The sequence below is a fragment of the Octopus bimaculoides genome, chromosome 19 (assembly GCF_046866305.1).
Source record: "Octopus bimaculoides isolate indiv1 chromosome 19, ASM4686630v1, whole genome shotgun sequence".
Lineage (NCBI taxonomy): Eukaryota > Metazoa > Mollusca > Cephalopoda > Octopoda > Octopodidae > Octopus > Octopus bimaculoides.
In genome coordinates this window covers 29,755,798-29,774,655 of record NC_142946.1, presented here as the reverse complement: position 1 = coordinate 29,774,655, position 18,858 = coordinate 29,755,798, and the positions used below count along the sequence as shown (strand labels likewise).

The window sequence follows — 18,858 nt, the reverse complement described above, 5'->3', positions numbered from 1 at the left end:
CTCACTGCGTACGCAACCATATGCTGCCGTCTGTTGGTGCACTATAGAATTAGTCTTGGAACTTTTTGATACAACCTTGTATGTGTGTATATATATATATATATATATATATATATAGTTTTAGGGAAAATAACCAATTTTATATATACTTTATCTATAAGGCTCAATTTAATTTTAATTTTTTATAAATTGATTTTAATTGAGTTTTTTACCTGTAATTTTGGATTTTGTCCCTAATAATATTATTATATATATATATATATATATATATATATATATATAGCCAGTATGCTCCGTTGGATGTGTAATGTCAATGTGAATACCCGTCAGAGTGTAAGTATCTTGAGAGAAAAGCTGAACATTAGAAGCATCAGTTGTGGCGTGCAAGAGAGACGATTGCGCTGGTATGGACATGTGGTGAGAATGGATGAGGATAGCTGCGTGAAAAAGTGCCACACCCTAACGGTTGAGGGAACCCGTGGAAGAGGTAGGCCCAGGAAGACCTGGGCTGAGGTGGTGAGGCAAGACCTTCGTACATTGGGCCTCACCGAGGCGATGACTACGGACCGAGACCTTTGGAAATGGGCTGTGCGTGAGAAGACCCGGCAAGCCAAGTAAGATCGTTGCCAGTGCCCCTGGACTGGTTCTTGTGCGGGTGGCACATGAGATGCACCATTTTGAGCGTGGCCGTTGCCAGTACCGCCTGACTGGCTCCTGTAGGATTTTCGAGCGAGATCGTTGCCAGTGCCCCTGGACTGGCTTGTGCGGGTGGCACATAAAAGACACCATTTCGAGCGTGGCCGTTTTCGTGCGGGTGACACGTAAAAGCACCCACTACACTCTCTGAGTGGTTGGCGTTAGGAAGGGCATCCAGCTGTAGAAACTCTGCCAAATCAGACTGGAGCCTGGTGTTGCCATCCGGTTTCACCAGTCCTCAGTCAAATCGTCCAACCCATGCTAGCATGGAAAGCGGACGTTAAACGATGATGATGATATATACATACATACATACATACATACATACATACATACATATATATTTCTTTCCTTCCCTCAGCATCTGCTAATACATTACATGTATCACGTCCTTGCGTTGTTATGTTTTTGTGTTTGTTCTTTTTGGGATTTACTATATATATATATATATATGAGGCATCAAGCTGTTAGATCAGGTTATGAAAGTTACGGAGAGGGTCATAGCCCAACTAATTAGGGAGCGAATCAATTTAGATGAGATGCAGTTTGGGTTCGTGCCAGGTAAAAGCACCACTGATGCCATATTTCTAGTGAGACAGCTGCAGGAGAAATACCTAGCCAAGGATAAACCTCTGTACCTGGCCTTCGTTGACATGGAAAAAACCTTTGACAGGGTCCCCCGATCCCTTATCTGGTGGTCAATGAGGAAACTTGGGATAGAAGAATGGTTAGTGAGAGCTGTGCGAGCCATGTACAGAGATGCTGCCAGTAAGGTGAGGGTTGGAAATGAGTACAGTAATGAATTCCGGGTAGAGGTAGGGGTCCACCAAGGTTCCGTCCTCAGCCCCCTCCTATTTATCATAGCCCTACAGGCGATCACAGAGGAATTCAAGACAGGTTGCCCCGGGGAGCTCCTCTATGCTGATGACCTTGCACTAATTGCGGAGTCACTATCAGAACTAGAGGAGAAGTTTCAGGTGTGGAAGCAAGGACTAGAATCGAAGGGCCTTAGAGTCAACCTAGCAAAAACCAAAATCCTAATAAGTAGGAAGGTAGATAAAACACAAACCCCTTCAGGTAGATGGCCCTGCTCAGTATGCAGAAAAGGAGTAGGTAGTAACTCGAAACGATGTACCCGGTGCAAGCTATGGACACATAAGAGGTGCAGCAATATCAAAGGCAGATTAACTAGGAAGTTAGTTTTTGTATGTGGCAGATGTTCAGGTGCAATAAACAGTGTAAACAAACAGGAAACAACTTCTATCTCATTCCAGGGAGAAAAACTAGAGGTAGTTGATAGCTTCCGCTATCTGGGCGACCAAGTTAGTAGTGGGGGTGGGTGCGCTGAAAGTGTAGCTGCTAGAATAAGAATAGCCTGGGCAAAGTTTAGAGAGCTCTTACCTCTGCCGGCGACAAAGGGACTCTCACTCAGAGTAAAAGGCAGACTGTATGACGCATGTGTACGAACAGCCATGCTACATGGCAGTGAAACATGGGCTGTAACTGCTGAGGACATGCGTAAGCTCGCAAGGAATGAAGCGAGTATGCTCCGCTGTATGTGTAATGTCAATGTGCATACCCGTCAGAGTGTAAGTATCTTGAGAGAAAAGCTGAACATAAGAAGCATCAGTTGTGGTGTGCAAGAGAGACGATTGCGCTGGTTTGGACATGTGGTGAGAATGAATGAGGATAACTGCGTGAAAAAGTTCCACACCCTAACAGTTGAGGGAACCTGTGGAAGAGGTAGGCCCAGGAAGACCTGGGCTGAGGTGGTGAGGCAAGACCTTCGAACATTGGGCCTCGCCGAGGGGATGACTACTGACCGAGACCTTTGGAAATGTGCTGTGCGTGAGAAGACCCGGCAAGCCAAGTGAGATCGTTGCCAGTGCCCCTGGACTGGCTCTTGTGCAGATGGCACATAAGATGTAGCATCTTGAGCGTGACCGTTGCCAGTACCGCCTGACTGGACTTTGTAGGGTTTTCAAGCAAGATCGTTGCCAGTGCCCCTGGACTGGCTCTTGTGCGGGTGGCACATAAAAGACACCATTTCGAGTGTGGCCGTTTTCGTGCGGGTGACACGTAAAAGCACCCACTACACTCTCTGAGTGGTTGGCGTTAGGAAGGGCATCCAGCTGTAGAAACTGTGCCAAATTAGATTGGAGCCTGGTGTTGCCATCCGGTTTCACCAGTCCTCAGTCAAATCGTCCAACCCATGCTAGCATGGAAAGCGAACGTTAAACGATGATGATGATGATGATGATGATGATATATATATATATCATCATCGTTTAACGTCCGCTTTCCATGCTAGCATGGGTTGGACGATTTGACTGAGGACTGGTGAAACCGGATGGCAACACCAGGCTCCAATCTAAATTTAGCACAGTTTCTACAGCTGGATGCCCTTCCTAACGCCAACTACTCAGAGAGTGTAGTAGGTGCACGAAGGCCAGTCAGGCGATACTGGCAACGGCCAGGCTCGAAATGGTGTCTTTTATGTGCCACCCACACAAGCCAGTCCAGGGGCACTGGCAACGATCTCGCTCGAAAATCCTACGAAGGCCAGTCAGGTGGTACTGGCAACGGCCACGCTTAAAATGGTGCATCTTATGTGCCACCCGCACAAGAGCCAGTCCAGGGGCACTGGCAACGATCTTACTTGGCTTGCTGGGTCTTCTCACGCACAGCATATTTCCAAAGGTCTCGGTCAGTAGTCATCGCCTCGGTGAGGCCCAATGTACGAAGGTCTTGCCTCACCACCTCAGCCCAGGTCTTCCTGGGCCTACCTCTTCCATGGGTTCCCTCAACTGTTAGGGTGTGGCACTTTTTCAGGCAGCTATCCTCATCCATTCTCACCACATGTCCATACCAGCGCAATCGTCTTTCTTGCACACCACAACTGATGCTTCTCATGTTCAGCTTTTCTCTCAAGATACTTACACTCTGACGGGTATTCACATTGACATTACACATCCAACGGAGCATACTGGCTTCATTCCTTGTGAGCTTACGCATGTCCTCAGCAGTTACAGCCCATGTTTCACTGCCATGTAGCATGGCTGTTCGTACGCATGCGTCATACAGTCTGCCTTTTACTCTGAGTGAGAGTCCTTGCTTCCACACCTGAAACTTCTCTAGTTCTGATAGTGACTCAGCAATTAGTGCAAGGTCATCAGCATAGAGGAGCTCCCAGGGGCATCCTGTCTTGAATTCCTCTGTTATTGCCTGGAGGACTGAACCTTGGTGGAACCCTACCTCTACCCAGAATTCTTCACTGTACTCGTTGCCAACCCTCACCTCACAGACAGCATCTCTGTACATGGCTCGCACAGCTCTCACTAACCATTCTTCTATCACAAGTTTCCTCATTGACCACCAGATAAGGGATCGGGGGACCCTGTCAAAGGCTTTCTCCATGTCAACGAAAGCCAGGTACAGAGGTTTATCCTTGGCTAGGTATTTCTCCTGCAGCTGTCTTACTAGAAATATGGCATCAGTAGTGCTTTTACCTGACACGAACCCAAACTGCATCTCATCTAAATTGATTCGCTCCCTAATTCGTTGGGCTATGACCCTCTCTGTAACTTTCATAACCTGATCTAACAGCTTGATGCCTCTGTAATTATTTGTATCTAAAGCGTCACCTTTACCTTTGTAGCAGTTGACTATGGTGCTGCTACACCAGTCATTGGGTATGACTCCTTCGTGTAACACCTGGTTCGTAATACGGGTGACTAGGCTGTAGCCAACACTGCCAGATATTTTGAGCATCTCTGCAGTGATTCCTGATGGGCCGGGGGCTTTCCCTGTCTTCATACTCTTAATTGCTTTATCTACCCTGGTACTATCAACTCGGATAGCTGGTCCCTCTATTGGGTCGACATACGGCAGGCTCTCTTCCTCCCATTCATTCTCTTTATTAAGTAATCTATCGTAGTGGCATCTCCAAACCTCTTTCATTGCAGCCTCATTTAGTGCAAGCGTACCATCATCCATGCGAACACATTTCTCTCCTACGACATCACTATTCTCTCTCCTACACTGTCTTGCAACACGAAATACCTCGAGTCTTTGGTCCTCACGGCGCAGAACATTGGCAAATCTTTTCTTATCTGCTTCCCCTCTGGCTAAATAAACCTGTCGCCTAGCCTCCCTTCTGGCACATTGGTACAATTCCCTGCTACCACCGTTCTTCCAGTCCTTCCAAGCCTGTTTCTTTTGTCTAATAGCCCTGTCTACCTCCTTGTTCCACCACCACCACGTTACTCTGGGTCGAGAGGGGACCTTACACCAGCCACAGATCTGGTCGGTGGCTTTCAACAGGTTGTCCCGCAGATACATATATATATATATATATATATATATATATATATGTGTGTGCCATAAATATCGCCATCCGCTTTAGAGAAAAATTTGTAGTTTGGAATCAGTAGTTCTTTGACTGCTATTTCTAAATTTTCAGTATGCTGGAGAAGCAACTCAATTGCTAATCCCTGTATATTTATGATGATAAATAGTTTTACCGATAAAGGTTTTTTTCATACTGAACTACTTGGCAAAATTGTTAATTATTAATTCTATTATTAATTGACGATTCTCTGCCCTTATTCTTGTATATATATATATATATATATATATATATATATATATATATATATATATGCATATATACATACACACATCAGGTTGCAGAGAAGAACCATGCAAGGAACGTGAAGAGAGCACAGCATGAAGATGGAAAGTCATGGTGGTGCTCCAGCACGACCACAGCCACTTGGCTGAAGCGCATAAATAAATAAAAATAAACATACATACATATATATATCTACTACATATGTGGAAAATCAGTGTGTGTTTGTTTCTGGCGTTGTTCGCTAACTTCTCCTACATCGTTTTACTGATTTTGATGAAACTTGACATGTGACTAGAACTCATGTCTGGAAACCTCGTGACATACTTAGATTGTTGAAAAAATCGATGATACAGCCCCTGGAAGAGACCTTTATATCTACCTCATATAAAATTTATTTTTTAAACACTCAAGAGAAATAACCCATTTCATGGTTTATGTTCGATTACTTTGAATATTGATTTTTTTTTTTGTCCTATTTCTAATTTTTGCAGACAATATCACTTTTATGCTTTATTTGACACATGAGTAGAACTCATGTCTGGAAACTTCATGACATACTTAGATTGTTGAAAAAAATCAATAATTGTGCCTCTCCAATGAATCCTTCTATCTACTACATATTACTAATATTTTATTTAAACAATCCAAGGGAAATAACCCATACCACCTGCAGATTTTGCGAAGCAATCAATATTGTGCATTTCACTACTCAAAGTTATGAACTGCTAAACATTATTATTGCACTTCCTTAATTTGAATCTTAAACATTAAAGACTTCATTCATACATTTCTATACATACATACTTTTTTAATGCCAATTACTCCGATAATTTTTACAGTTGCACTTTTTCCATGACAGTAGACAGATTTTTTATTCCACAACATATTTGTGGTGGCTTCATGCAGGCATAGCGTGGATTTGATCCTCAATTGCCAAATTTCACTTAACACTTCAACAGCACCTTTCTCATGATAAAACAATAGTTTTTCTGTGAATGACAGCAGTTATACATTTCCAGATGCCTTCGCTAAGCAGAATAATGTCTTTGCCTCTCAACAACCGCTTTTACCAACCTCCAACAATCTTTCTCACCATCCTCCGAAAACCACTCTCCAACAATCTCTCCCTCCTCCAGCTGACAGTTTTTTGTACTTTTTCCTGACGGAAAATACACCTTTTGTGGCAGTTATAACAAAATTGCTTTCTTATATCAGAGTAATAAGGCATTTCAATAGAACATCTTTACCCCTGGGAATTAGCGGGTACACCAGCTAGTATATACATATATATATATATATATATATATTTTAATTCTTTTTCTCTTTTACTTGTTTCAGTCATTTGACTGCAGCCATGCTGGAGCACCAGCAAATTAACCCCAGGACTTATTCTTTGTAAGCCTTGTACATATTCTATCAGTCACTTTTGCTGAACCTCTAAGTTACGAGAACGTAAACACACCAGCATCGGATGTCAAGCAATGTTGGGGGGACAAAAACACACACACACACACACATATATACATATATATACGACAGGCGTCTTTCAGTTTCCGTCTATATACAACGGGCGTCTTTCAGTTTCCATCTACCAAATCTACTCCGACTACTCACAAGGCTTTGGTCGGCCCGAGGATATGGTAGAAGACACTTACCCAAGGTGCCACACAGTAGAACTGAACCCGGAACCATGTGGTTGGGAAGCAAGCTACTTCACAGACACTCCTGTGCCTATATATATATATATATATATATATACATACACATGCATACATGGTTGTTGTCTACTCCTTATGCAGTGTTTGACCACCTCCTGTACCTACACCTTAGCACCATCATGGCATATGACGTGGGTTTTTAAACCAGACAATATTCTGAAAAGACACCCACATAGATTGCACCTCCGATTTGGACCACGAAGAGCTGCAGATAAGTTCTGCTCTTTGTGGATCTTAAAATGTCTTTTGAGGCCTCTGTTGGATTTGCAGACCTTCTGGCATACACTACATTCAAAGGTGTGCACAGATATATAGGCAGAATAGTTGGTGGAGGTTCGTTTTCCATGCGTTCACAGAGGAGGTTTGAGCTCAGCAAAAGACAGGCATGGTCTGTCACAAACTGTACACAAAAAGGTCATTGTCATTTACCTTCTTAATTGTTACATTCTTCCTTAGATCTCTTTTGAGTCTTACTCGTGTTATCCTGGCCTCTTCAAATGCTTTCACTCCACCCCACATCTTTGTAATGTACACACACACACATACATACATACATACTTACACATATATACATGAGTGGGTACCCAAAGGAAGGCTGAATTTTGCAACATTCACTTAGTTTTACATGTTTTTACACCTTTATTGCCTTCAAAGTATTCTCCATTTGAAGCAATGCATCGGTCCAGACGCATTTTCCATTGTTTGATCTAGGAACTTTTGTAAAGTTATGCCTTTTAAAGCTTCTGTCAATTTTTTTCTTCACCTCTTCCACATATGCAAATTCCAGACCACCAGCTTTCATCACCAGTAATGACCTTCAAACAAAAAAGGTCCAGATCAACTTCCAGTTGTTCTTTCAGTTCATGACACACATTCAGTCATGACTGCTTTTGCTCGTCCTTGAGAAAGTGAGGCACAAATTTTGCTGTAACTCTTTTCATTCGCAATCTTCATTCAGAATTCGTTGACAGGAGTTCCAGGACACACCAGTCATCAACAAGTTCATCAATTGTCTGGCAAAGGTCATCCAAGATCAGTTCATGAATTTTTGTGATGTTTTCATTTGATTGGGAGGTCAACAGTCGCCCTGAACATGGTTGGTCTTCAAGTGATAAGTGACCATTTTTAAAGCGTAAAAACCACTTGTAAACTTGTGTTTTGCTCATGGCAGCACCCTTGTAAGTGGTTTAAAGCATGACAACTGTTTCAGCTGCCATTTTTTCCCAGCTGGAAACAGAATTGCAGGGAAGCATGCTGTTCCTTCATTTCAGCCATCAGCAAAATTGATGACCAGGGGAAAAGCACTGGGAAACAAAGACGCACTGCATGACAGAATGACCCAACTTGCCTTTGCCAATCAGCAGACTGATACCTGAGGGCGGCTTCTAGTAGCGGAAGCCTGAACTACATGGGGCTTATCCCACAGAAAACGTTTCCACTTACTTTTGGGTACCTCCTCGTATACACACACACACACACACACACACACACACACACACACAACTCACCACAACTGCTTAATAAATACTAGGCCTTCACTACATGTAAGCACAAATTCTTCCGCACTTTTAAATTCTTTCATATATCTAAATGTAAGCTCCTCCTCACGAATGTCACCCACATACAAACCCCTATGATCATTAACACATACCCCTTCTATATCTCTATAACTCTTAATTCTACCTATATCTTACCTCTCTTCTATCTACCTTACTTCATCACACTATCAGATAAATATTAATTCTTTAATTTATCCTTCATTTTTAAACCGTAACCCAATAAATCCCCTAACTCTAACTCCCACTCATAAATAATTTAACATTCAACTAGCTCTTCCATTCTTGACTACCTACATACCCATACTCATTGCTAAAAATGAACACAAGCAGTTACTACTAAACTTTCTCCCGAACAACTTTAGACTTTAAGACAACCACAGACATCTACTACTCTCTCTAAATTCTTTTCATTTTGCTGTATTTTTTTACCCTATCTTCCTCTACCTCATCCTTTCTCCTATCTTCTCAGCTACCCCATACAGAATTCTTAGACACCATACACCTATACACCTAACTTTATCCTATAGCCAATCCTTAAATTCCCCCTCCCACCCCCACCCCTCACTCTATCTACCTCTCTATTTTTTTTTCCTTTCCCTTTACTGCTTAATAGCCACCTCCGCTACCATTCTGTTATTGAACATTGATATGCTCACATCTTTTTTCTCAGAATGTCTGCTATATGAAGATTTTAACCCACCTGGATCTACACAGGATTACACCTAAGGGCTCATGGCCTTGTTTTTATAACTTTACAAAGTTGAATTATGAACTTTTATGTTTCTTTTTCTTCTTTCTTTCCATCACCTTATTCTTTTACTCTATGTCGTCATCTCATTAATATATAACATTCTCATTTTCCCTATTTGTCTCTGATGACAGAATATCCCATACTCAAGAGGTATCCCAGAAACAGCTGTCAGACTTTTTATTTTTTCCAATAATAATATTGCATACAACTTGAGGTGTCTGCCTTGCCTTAATGTTTGTTGTCCTCTTTAACAATTATAAATATATATATATATATATATTACCCACGCTGCCGCACTTACCCTTACCTCTCCAACATCACCCTCCTCACCATCACCCATCATCGACCCTATCATATCACCGACCCCTTTACCTACACTTCTACCAATTTCATCTACTGCATCTCCTGCTCTCTCAGCCCTTCTCTATACATTGGGCAAACGGGACGCCACTTGGCTGACTGGTTCGCGGGACACCGCCGAGACATCCGACTTGGCAATGACACCCTGGTATCACGCAATTTCTGCTCAACCGGTCACTCTTTGCAACACCTGTCTGTGTTCGGATTGTCCTTGCACAGGGGCCATCCGGACCCCTGTGTGCCGTGGACAGGGATTAATCTTCGCTTCACATGGGCTCAACTCTCCTCCCCTCTCCTCTCTCCTTCTCACACCTACTTCCTCTCACCCACCTTCTCCCTTCCCACTCTCCCTTCATCACCCCTCCCTCATAACCCCACCCCCACACGATCCAAATCCCACCTTCCCTACCCATCCCACCCCACCCCATCCCTTACACTCACTCCCACATATCCCACCTCTACCCCCACTCTTTCCTCCCCCACATCCCAACACCACCACACCACTACACCATATACCACCTTACCACATTACATCACATCACACCACCACGCATACACTAGCACTGACCACTTCCCAGCCCTCTTCCACACACACATACATGCTCTCTTATACACACGCGCATCTTCCTGTTGGAATCACCACTACTTTATTATCTCCCCTTCTTCCTAGCTCTCCTGTGTGATCCCTCTGTCCGGCATTCACCATGAGAGATCACTAGCCACTACACATTCTTTATTTTCTCTCCTTATTTCTTTCTGTGTTCCTTTCTCTGGAAGAGCATAGGCTCGAAACGTTAAAGACTTTTTCTCTTCACGAGCGTTAAACTAATACATCTGTTTGTTGTTTACACCTGTCTTCGTCTTTTGTTTTTTTGTGAATTCTCCCCTATATATATAAATCACACATACACTACACACACAGACATATATACACATGTATACACACATACATATACACACACACACACACACACACATATATATATATATACACATGTATATATATATATACACATGTATACACACATACACACACACACACACACACATACATATATATATATATATATATATATATATATATATATATATATACACACACACACGCATACATATATAACTTAACCAAGTGGTCTTAAATTCACTACTACTTTGTCTTCTACTAATGCCTCATTCCATCACGACACCTGTGTAATAAGAAAGGGCTTTGGATCTGTCCATATTTAATATCCCCTATCATCACCCATCTTTACTATTGGTCATCACTCCATGTCACTTTTCATTAAAAGCTACTACTCTCAACACCCTTTTCTATTGCTGTTCTGCACTCCTACAACCAACCACTTAGATGATAGGAAAGGACATCTGGCCAGAGACCTCATACCAAAAATACAGTGTGTGAGTGAATTTTGGTTCTCAAATCAACTAGTAAGGTTATCAAGTATCCCACAAGACAAGATCCCTTGATTGTGTTGTGGTGGCCTCATGCCAAGTGTTCAGAGGCTAAAGTATGATAAAGTAACATGAATAGATGTCTTGCTGTTTCGAGTTAGAAAGAGAATGCTGGAGATGAGGTGCCAGGGTGTATTTTCGGGGTATAAGATGGGATAAAGAGAAAAAAGTGACAGAATTGAGGATGAGTTTGTTTGCAAGAGTGTAAAAGGAGAGTAGCAAATGGTTAAAACTAGTGGATGAGGCAAATGCATGGAATAGAGAATGTGTGTGTGTGTGTGTTGAGTTTTGTAATTTAAGTAAGATTATTATTGTCATAAAGCTGGTAATGTTTAGGATATATATTAATCACTGATTGATTATTAAGTAATGTGATATACATATATAATAATGAAATGAATACTAATTTTTAGACTAAAATATTTGTGGATGAAGATTTCTGAAGGGAGCTGTTCACATTCACTGCTAGCTTGCTGGTGGATGATGAGGTCAGAAAGAGACAGAGGCAGACCCGCCCACAATGGGTGCAAGAGAAATTCTGTTCTAGGTGGTTTGATTGTGTTGTGTCATGGTTCATCCTCAGTACTCCTTTTCCTTAAATCCAGCTCTGCATACATTCTTGAAGACAAACTGGTGAATGATGTGTCACCAAGCCTTGCAGTTAACAGCTATAGTTGACCTTTGTGGATGATCAGTATGATAGCACTGAGGGATTTCTCCAGAAAGTCCTTGTACTTTTTCTATAATGCTGCTTAGTCATGGTTGCCAGTAGAGTGTGTGACTTAAAGCACAATCTTGGGTAAGTGATTATCTTCCAGTCTAGAAACTTGCCCTGCAATACAGCTGCAACAAAGCAGTATGACTACAATGCTAGTGTCTTCTGCCTGTTTGAGGACTTCAGTGTTGGTAACAGATTTATTCCAGTAGATGTTGAGAATGGTGCAGAGGCAGCACTGGTGAAAGTGCTCAAGGCTTGTAATCTATGACTTGAGTGATCTTTGTACTTTTCCTCAGATGCTTTGCTGCTCCAGATTGGTGAAATATCTACCTTGGAACACCTCTGTTTTTGGTTTAAGCTTGAAAAGAAGGCAAGCAATAGTCTTTATGTTACTCTGTAATGGGTATTATTCAGATGTGTAAGTCTTTCTCATGCACTAACATGTAGTCCATGAGGTGCTAATGCTAGGATGAAGGAAGCATCTAGATTGTCTTCACACTTTCTGCTGCAAAATATTAGTTAGGATGACATGTGTATTACTGACTTCCATCCATTACATCTTGGGTTCATCTACTGTGTCCTGACAAGCTGGGACAGTGACAGCAAGGTCCTTGTCATAAATGATATGTTGAAGTTTCCTTCCTAGATGGATGACCTGGCTAGGCTAAGGAAGCCCATTCATTCAGGTTTGGAGTCATCTGTTCTCTTGAGCAAATTGACAGGCCCAGCTAACTCAGTTGGTTATACCACCAAATAATTAATTGTACGAAGACAGCAAGTTTGGTGGAAATGGGACGCAGATGAGAAAGCATTACCACAGATGCTGTAATGTGGGAGAAGTCATTTCCAGTAAATTCCTGTTTAGCTAGTCTAACAGTGACTTGAGTAGTGTTTATTGCACCAAGAAAGGAGAGGGAGTGTATTATACATGTGTTTTCCCATAATGAATGTAAAATCAGACCTAAAGCCCTCTGTCACCCCCGCATATTTGTGATGAATATATATCAATAACAATAATATTGTTTAGCTATCAGCTGATTAAAGACACAACATATTAATGCCATATAAGGTAGTGTGACCAAGATAAAATGTTTCCCTTTTTTGTTACAGGTGTGGAAGATTTTGAAAATAAAGAGACTGAAGAGAAACTAAAGCAGCAACATATTGAGGCTGCTCGACGCGAGAACACTTTAGTTCTTCGTCTCACTACAAAAGAACAAGAATTACAAGATTATTTGGTATGTATACATTGGTTATAAACTTTAGTATATCTAATCTGTAAATGAAGGATATTCTATATGGTTGTACTTTGAGTATAATATGGCTTCTATTCTAGTAGCTGTATCTTACTCAAATTACACCTCCTGTCTTAAAAAACGAAAGGACATTTTATAATGTAGTGTTGTGTGAGTGTGTGTGTGTTAAATCTGGATAATGTGCTACTGAGGTAGACAAATGTATCCATGAGTTTTAACTTTGTACTCTTGGTGTATATTGATTGTGGGCCATATGACTTGCCTTAGAGCTGGTTGTAGCATGACTGTGGTCTTCTTAAGTCCAAACTCATCACATGGAGCTGCAAAGCATTCCAGCAGGAGCTGCAGGTCTTGCTCAGTGTGGGGGTTACAAGATCGCAATCATCAGAATAACAGAACATGAATGAGAGCCATGAAAGTTTGTTACTGCAGTAAAACAACAGGTGTTGAAATCCTTTTCTGTTGTATGTAGATGCCAGCATCACGATATGCAAAATTGTAGATACATTTGTCTCCCTTAGTAGCACACTATCTAAATTTAGTACACTTCACAAGTCTATAAGGTAATTTATAGACTTTCTAAGGCCTGTGATGCATGCAGAAAGCTTGAATCCAGGCTCTGCTCGCAATCAGACATCAAAGCAGCAATAGAAGTTAAGATCTATAAAGCATGTGTCTTAACTGCGTTGTTGTCTGGATGTAAGACCTAGACAACCTACTGCAGGCATATCCAACAATTCCACCAGCGGTACTTTATTTAATGTCCTGAAGATCTTGTGGTGATTTCATGTGCCTGTTATGAGAGCACTGCAGCTGGTGAAAATGACAAGTGTCAAGTTTATGATTATGAACCACCTACTGAGATGGTCTTGTCATCTTGTCCATTAAGAGGATACCTGCCTGCCAAAACAGGAGTCGTATGATGAGCTGGGGCAAAGAAAACGTCCCCAGTGCAAGTCATGCAAGTATTTCAAAAACAATCTAAAGACATTTAAAAAGATCAATATCAATACTAACACCTGAGAAGATGTTGGGGGGGGGGGGGGCTGTGAAGGAATCTAATTGCTACTGGTGTTGAAAAACTCAAGAACAACAGGTTTGCATACACTGGGTTGAAGCGTGCTGGTAAACATGTGGTGGATGTGAACCCTCTCCCTGACAAGGGTGCAAAAGAGTCTTTCATGTGACCAGTGTGATCGTGTCTTCTCAAAGGCAGGACCACTCAGCTACTAGTGTGCTCACAGAGACACCAGCATGTTCTCTTGTGCAGTGTGTGTGTCTCAGCCAATGAACTCACTTGGCATTGTAAATTGCAACATCCAGATAGTTGGGTTATTGCAGGAAGGCTATCTTGTGGTCAATGTGAAATGACTTGTAGGTCCATTGCTGGCCTTAAAAATCATATGAGATGTTTCTTAGAGTCAAATAGGCTTAGGTAGTCTTACTCATCATGAATAGACTTCTGTTATGCATGTATGAAATGTAATGTGAGGTATGTGTTTGTGTGCTTGTGCATGTATATGTATGTATGCATGTACATATGTATGTGTACTGTCCTGGGTATGACTTTAAATTGCTTCCTGTAGTGGGGCTCTGGTTTGGAAGTTTCAGGGTTTTAAGCAATATGGAACTACCTATTAGCCACTATTGTTTCCAGGTTTATTCATACCCAGACTAGTTGCACCTGTTGGGATCCCAACTATTGGTTAACTAGCTTATGTGATGACAATCCATCTGAGTGCAGTGACACGGAAATACTCTTGGTTGGTGTCAGAAACCACCAGGAGTAAGGGACCCCTAGCTATTGTCACAGTATCCTTCTTGGAGAGAGAGAGAGACACTGATATAAAAAGAAGGTGGTACTTGTGTTGTACAAGTGTTTATTACTATAATTCAAAATGATGAACAGATGTCTCTTTAGGATGACCTCATTTGTCATTCCATCTACTGAAAGTCCTATGGTGATAGAAAAGTAGGCAACATGTGCAGACCTAACCAGTTGGAAGCACACTGTAAGTTACAACTTTCATCTGTCACCTACACTTCAAACTATACCGATCTGCAACAGGACTGAACAATCATGTGAGAGGTCATGGATGGAAAATCAGAAATGCTATTGACAACAAGGAAGCACGAGGAGATAACAATCATCTGTGAAGATGTAATAATCACTATGTATGTATGTTTGTATGTATGCATGTGTGGGGGAAGTCAACTTGTCACCAAGTAAGATCACTTCCTAAACCCATTAAGAAACATCTCACATTTTGGTTTCCCCTTTGCTGATAATGTCTCATAATTCGTAAAGCATGCAAGGGACCTACAAATCATTCTGCACTGATCACAAGTACATTCATTCATTCAACTTGGGTTTTTCCATGCTAACATGGGTTGGAGGTAGTTATTTCAAGCAGAATTTTACAGGTAAAAACTCTTCCTGCCACCAATACTTAACTGTTTTCAAACATGGACCAGTCACTTTGTTCTTCAAAAGCACAAACTGACTGGTTATAATGATAATGAAGAGTGCCAGCTTCACCTCAACTTTACTCAACTGGTGACAAGCATGGAATATCAACATTTGTGCAGGTACATACATAAAAAGATGCAGACATCTCAAAAGTAAATAGGCATCATCATTTTTGAAAGATTTATTTATTTGGATATTTGCTGGTTGCAAAAGAATTGATGGAGGTATCTTACAGAAATGGAAATGGAGAACTAAAACAAACATTTAAAAAAAAAGGCAAGAAACCAGCAGGAAGATATGTACCATGTATGGAGAGGATGCTGTTACAGAATGTGTGTGTGCCAAAAGTGGTTTTCAAAATTTCGATCAGAAAATTTTTTGGTTCAAGATACACCTTACTGTGGTTGGCCAACTGAGGTTAACAGCAACAAAATGAAGGAGTTAGTCAATACCAACCCCTGCTATACGACCAAGATGATCACAGATATTCTCCATATTGAGTGTTGAAAACCATCTGCTTCAACTTGGTTATGTCAACAGGCTCAATGTTTAAGTTTCACATCAATTGAATGAGGTTAACCCCTTGCCAAATAAATTTCCATCTATGATTTGTTGCAGAAATGTGAAGGAAACAAACTTTTTTTTTTTTGATGAGAATGGTGACTGGGGATGAGAAATGGATCATCTATAATAGGACTTCACTCAGAGAAGTTTATGCTTTCAATTTGGTAGGATTGGATGGATGTTCTTTTTTAGTGGTATCAGAAGGTTCCTGGACTAGTTATGTTTAATAAAAAATAACTTATTTACGTAAGTTTTAGCATCATCTCCTTCGAAATAGTCATTTCATGCAACAATACATCAGTCCCAGCATTCCTGTCACTTTTGGAATCCAGCCTGGAAGTCATTTTCCATTAGTTTGTTGAGGTCCTTCTGTGATTCATTCTGGATCTTGACAATGGTGTTAAAACAGCGACCTTTGAGCTGCATTTTCATCTTGAGGAAGAGATGGAAGTCTACAGGTGCTTAATCTGGCGAATAGAATGGTTACAGAAGTGATACCATGTTGCTTTTGGCAAGAAACTTACAAGTGAAGAGAGCTCAGTGACTGCATTGTCTTTGTGAAGAATCCAATTCTTCATGCTCCACAGATCTGGTTGCTTTTGCCAAATGTCCTCCCTCAGACACTTCAAAATGTCACAGTAGAACTTTTGATTGATAGTCTGTCCTTGGGGGACAAATTCTCAATGCACAATATCACATTTCTGGGGGTGACGCTCATGGCAGAGTTTCCAGATCACTCATCATCTTCCAGGGACAGTCTTCCACTTTTGAAGCACCCATGCCACTAGAAAAACATTGCATATGACCCATTGTCTTGTTGCCATAAGCTTGCCAAAGCATGTTCAATGTCTCTAGTAGATTCCCCAAGTTTAATGCAAAATTTCATGGTGACTCTTTGTTCCTGTTCATGACAAAATCACAGACTATAGCATACACATGATCATGAAAACACAAATTTCACAACTTGCGAAGTAAACACAGCAATGTCACTCATGAAAGTCACTGCTAGCTCTCACTGCACACACAACTATGTGCTGTCATCTATTGGTGTGCTACAGAACTAGTTTGGGAAATGTTTGATACTACCACATATGAGCTTCTTCCCATGGAAAGGACTATTAATTTGGATGTCTACTTTGACCAGCTAGACAAATTAAATGCAATGATCCACCAGAAGTGTCCAGCACTTGCTAATTGTAAAGGCATTATCTTTCATCACAACAATGCCAGACTGCACATTTCTTTGCAGACACAGCAGAAGTTACTAGGAAGTTTTGCCATACCCTTCAAATTCACCTGACCTTGCACCCTTATATTTCCACCTGTTTCGGACTCTTCAAATTTCATTGAATTGATCAACGTCCAACTCTGAAGAGGATGTAAAAATTCACCTGGATGTGTTTTTCACCAGTAAAGTCAGGAAATTCTTTGAGCTGGGAATAATGGATCTGCCCACAAGATGGCAGAAGATACTGGAATAAAATAGTAACTATATCATTGATTAAATAAATTACTTTGTGTTTAAAAGTTGTGTCTTATTTTTGCTTAAAAATAACCAATTGAACTTTTTGGCTGACCCAGTACATTGTAGCACCAGGTAGTGTCCATACAGATAAAATAGTATGATAAGGAGTGTCTATTTACTTTTGAGATGTGTGTGTGTGTGCGTGTATATGAAATAAAGTATTAGTGTTTAAGGCCCCATAAAATATATCCACTACATTTAAGAGTTCAGTTATTAACATATTGTAAAACTCCAATATATTATTACATTACAATAATTTTAAGTGGAATAAGTTTGCTACTTACCACACAGGAGTGGCTGTGTGGTAAGTAGCTTGCACACCAACCACATGGTTCCGGGTTCAGTCCCACTGTTTAGGACCTTGGGCAAGTGTCTTCTACTATAGCCTCGGGCCGACCAAAGCCTTGTGAGTGGATTTGGTAGACAGAAACTGAAAGAAGCCCGTTGTATGTATATGTATATATATGTGTGTGTCTGTGTTTGTCCCCCCACCATCGCTTGACAACTGATGTCGGTGTGTTTACATTCCCGTAACATAGCAGTTCAGCAAAAGATACCGATAGAATAAGTACTAGGCTTACAAAGAATAACTCCTGGGGTCGATTTCATCGACTAAAGGCAGTGCTCCAGTATGGCTGCAGTCAAATGACTGAAACAAATAAAAATATATATATAAAATTAATGAAAACAATTGTTCAGAACAAAATATTTAGAATAGTGAAAAAGCAAAAGCAAAGATTTCACAGATGATTCATAATTTTATTCTCCTCGACATCTGTTTCAATGAATAGACTACAAATGTCATCATTGATATATAAAAAAATAAATAATTTATTAATTTAAATGTAAAGGATAATCTATTTCATAAGGAGATAAAATGGGGATATGAAAACCAAAACACCATTGCGGTTTTAAATGTGATATATAAAGAGAGTGAAGAAAAATGGACAGAGAGAAAAGAAAATCTGAGAAAAGTGAATAAAATTATGTTCACACACATTGCGCACGTGCATTTATGTGTGTGTATGCATGTGTGTGTGTGTGTGGATAGATGTTTATATAAATAGGTACAGGCATAGCTGTGTAGTAAGAAGTTTTCTTCCTAACAACATGGTTTTAGGTTCAGCCCTACTGCATGGCACTTTGGGCATATCTT

The 18,858-nt window shown here is 40.8% G+C and overlaps 1 protein-coding gene across 1 annotated transcript in view; it reads left to right on the top strand.

Moving 5' to 3' along the window:
- The window catches only part of LOC106869968 (uncharacterized), a 252,719-nt gene that overhangs the window by 106,216 nt on the left and 127,645 nt on the right, over positions 1-18,858 (top strand). Inside the window, exon 5 of the mRNA XM_052974843.2 lies at positions 12,998-13,125. Within this exon, the coding sequence (XP_052830803.1) occupies positions 12,998-13,125 (128 nt within the window). The remainder of the gene's footprint in view (positions 1-12,997; positions 13,126-18,858) is intronic.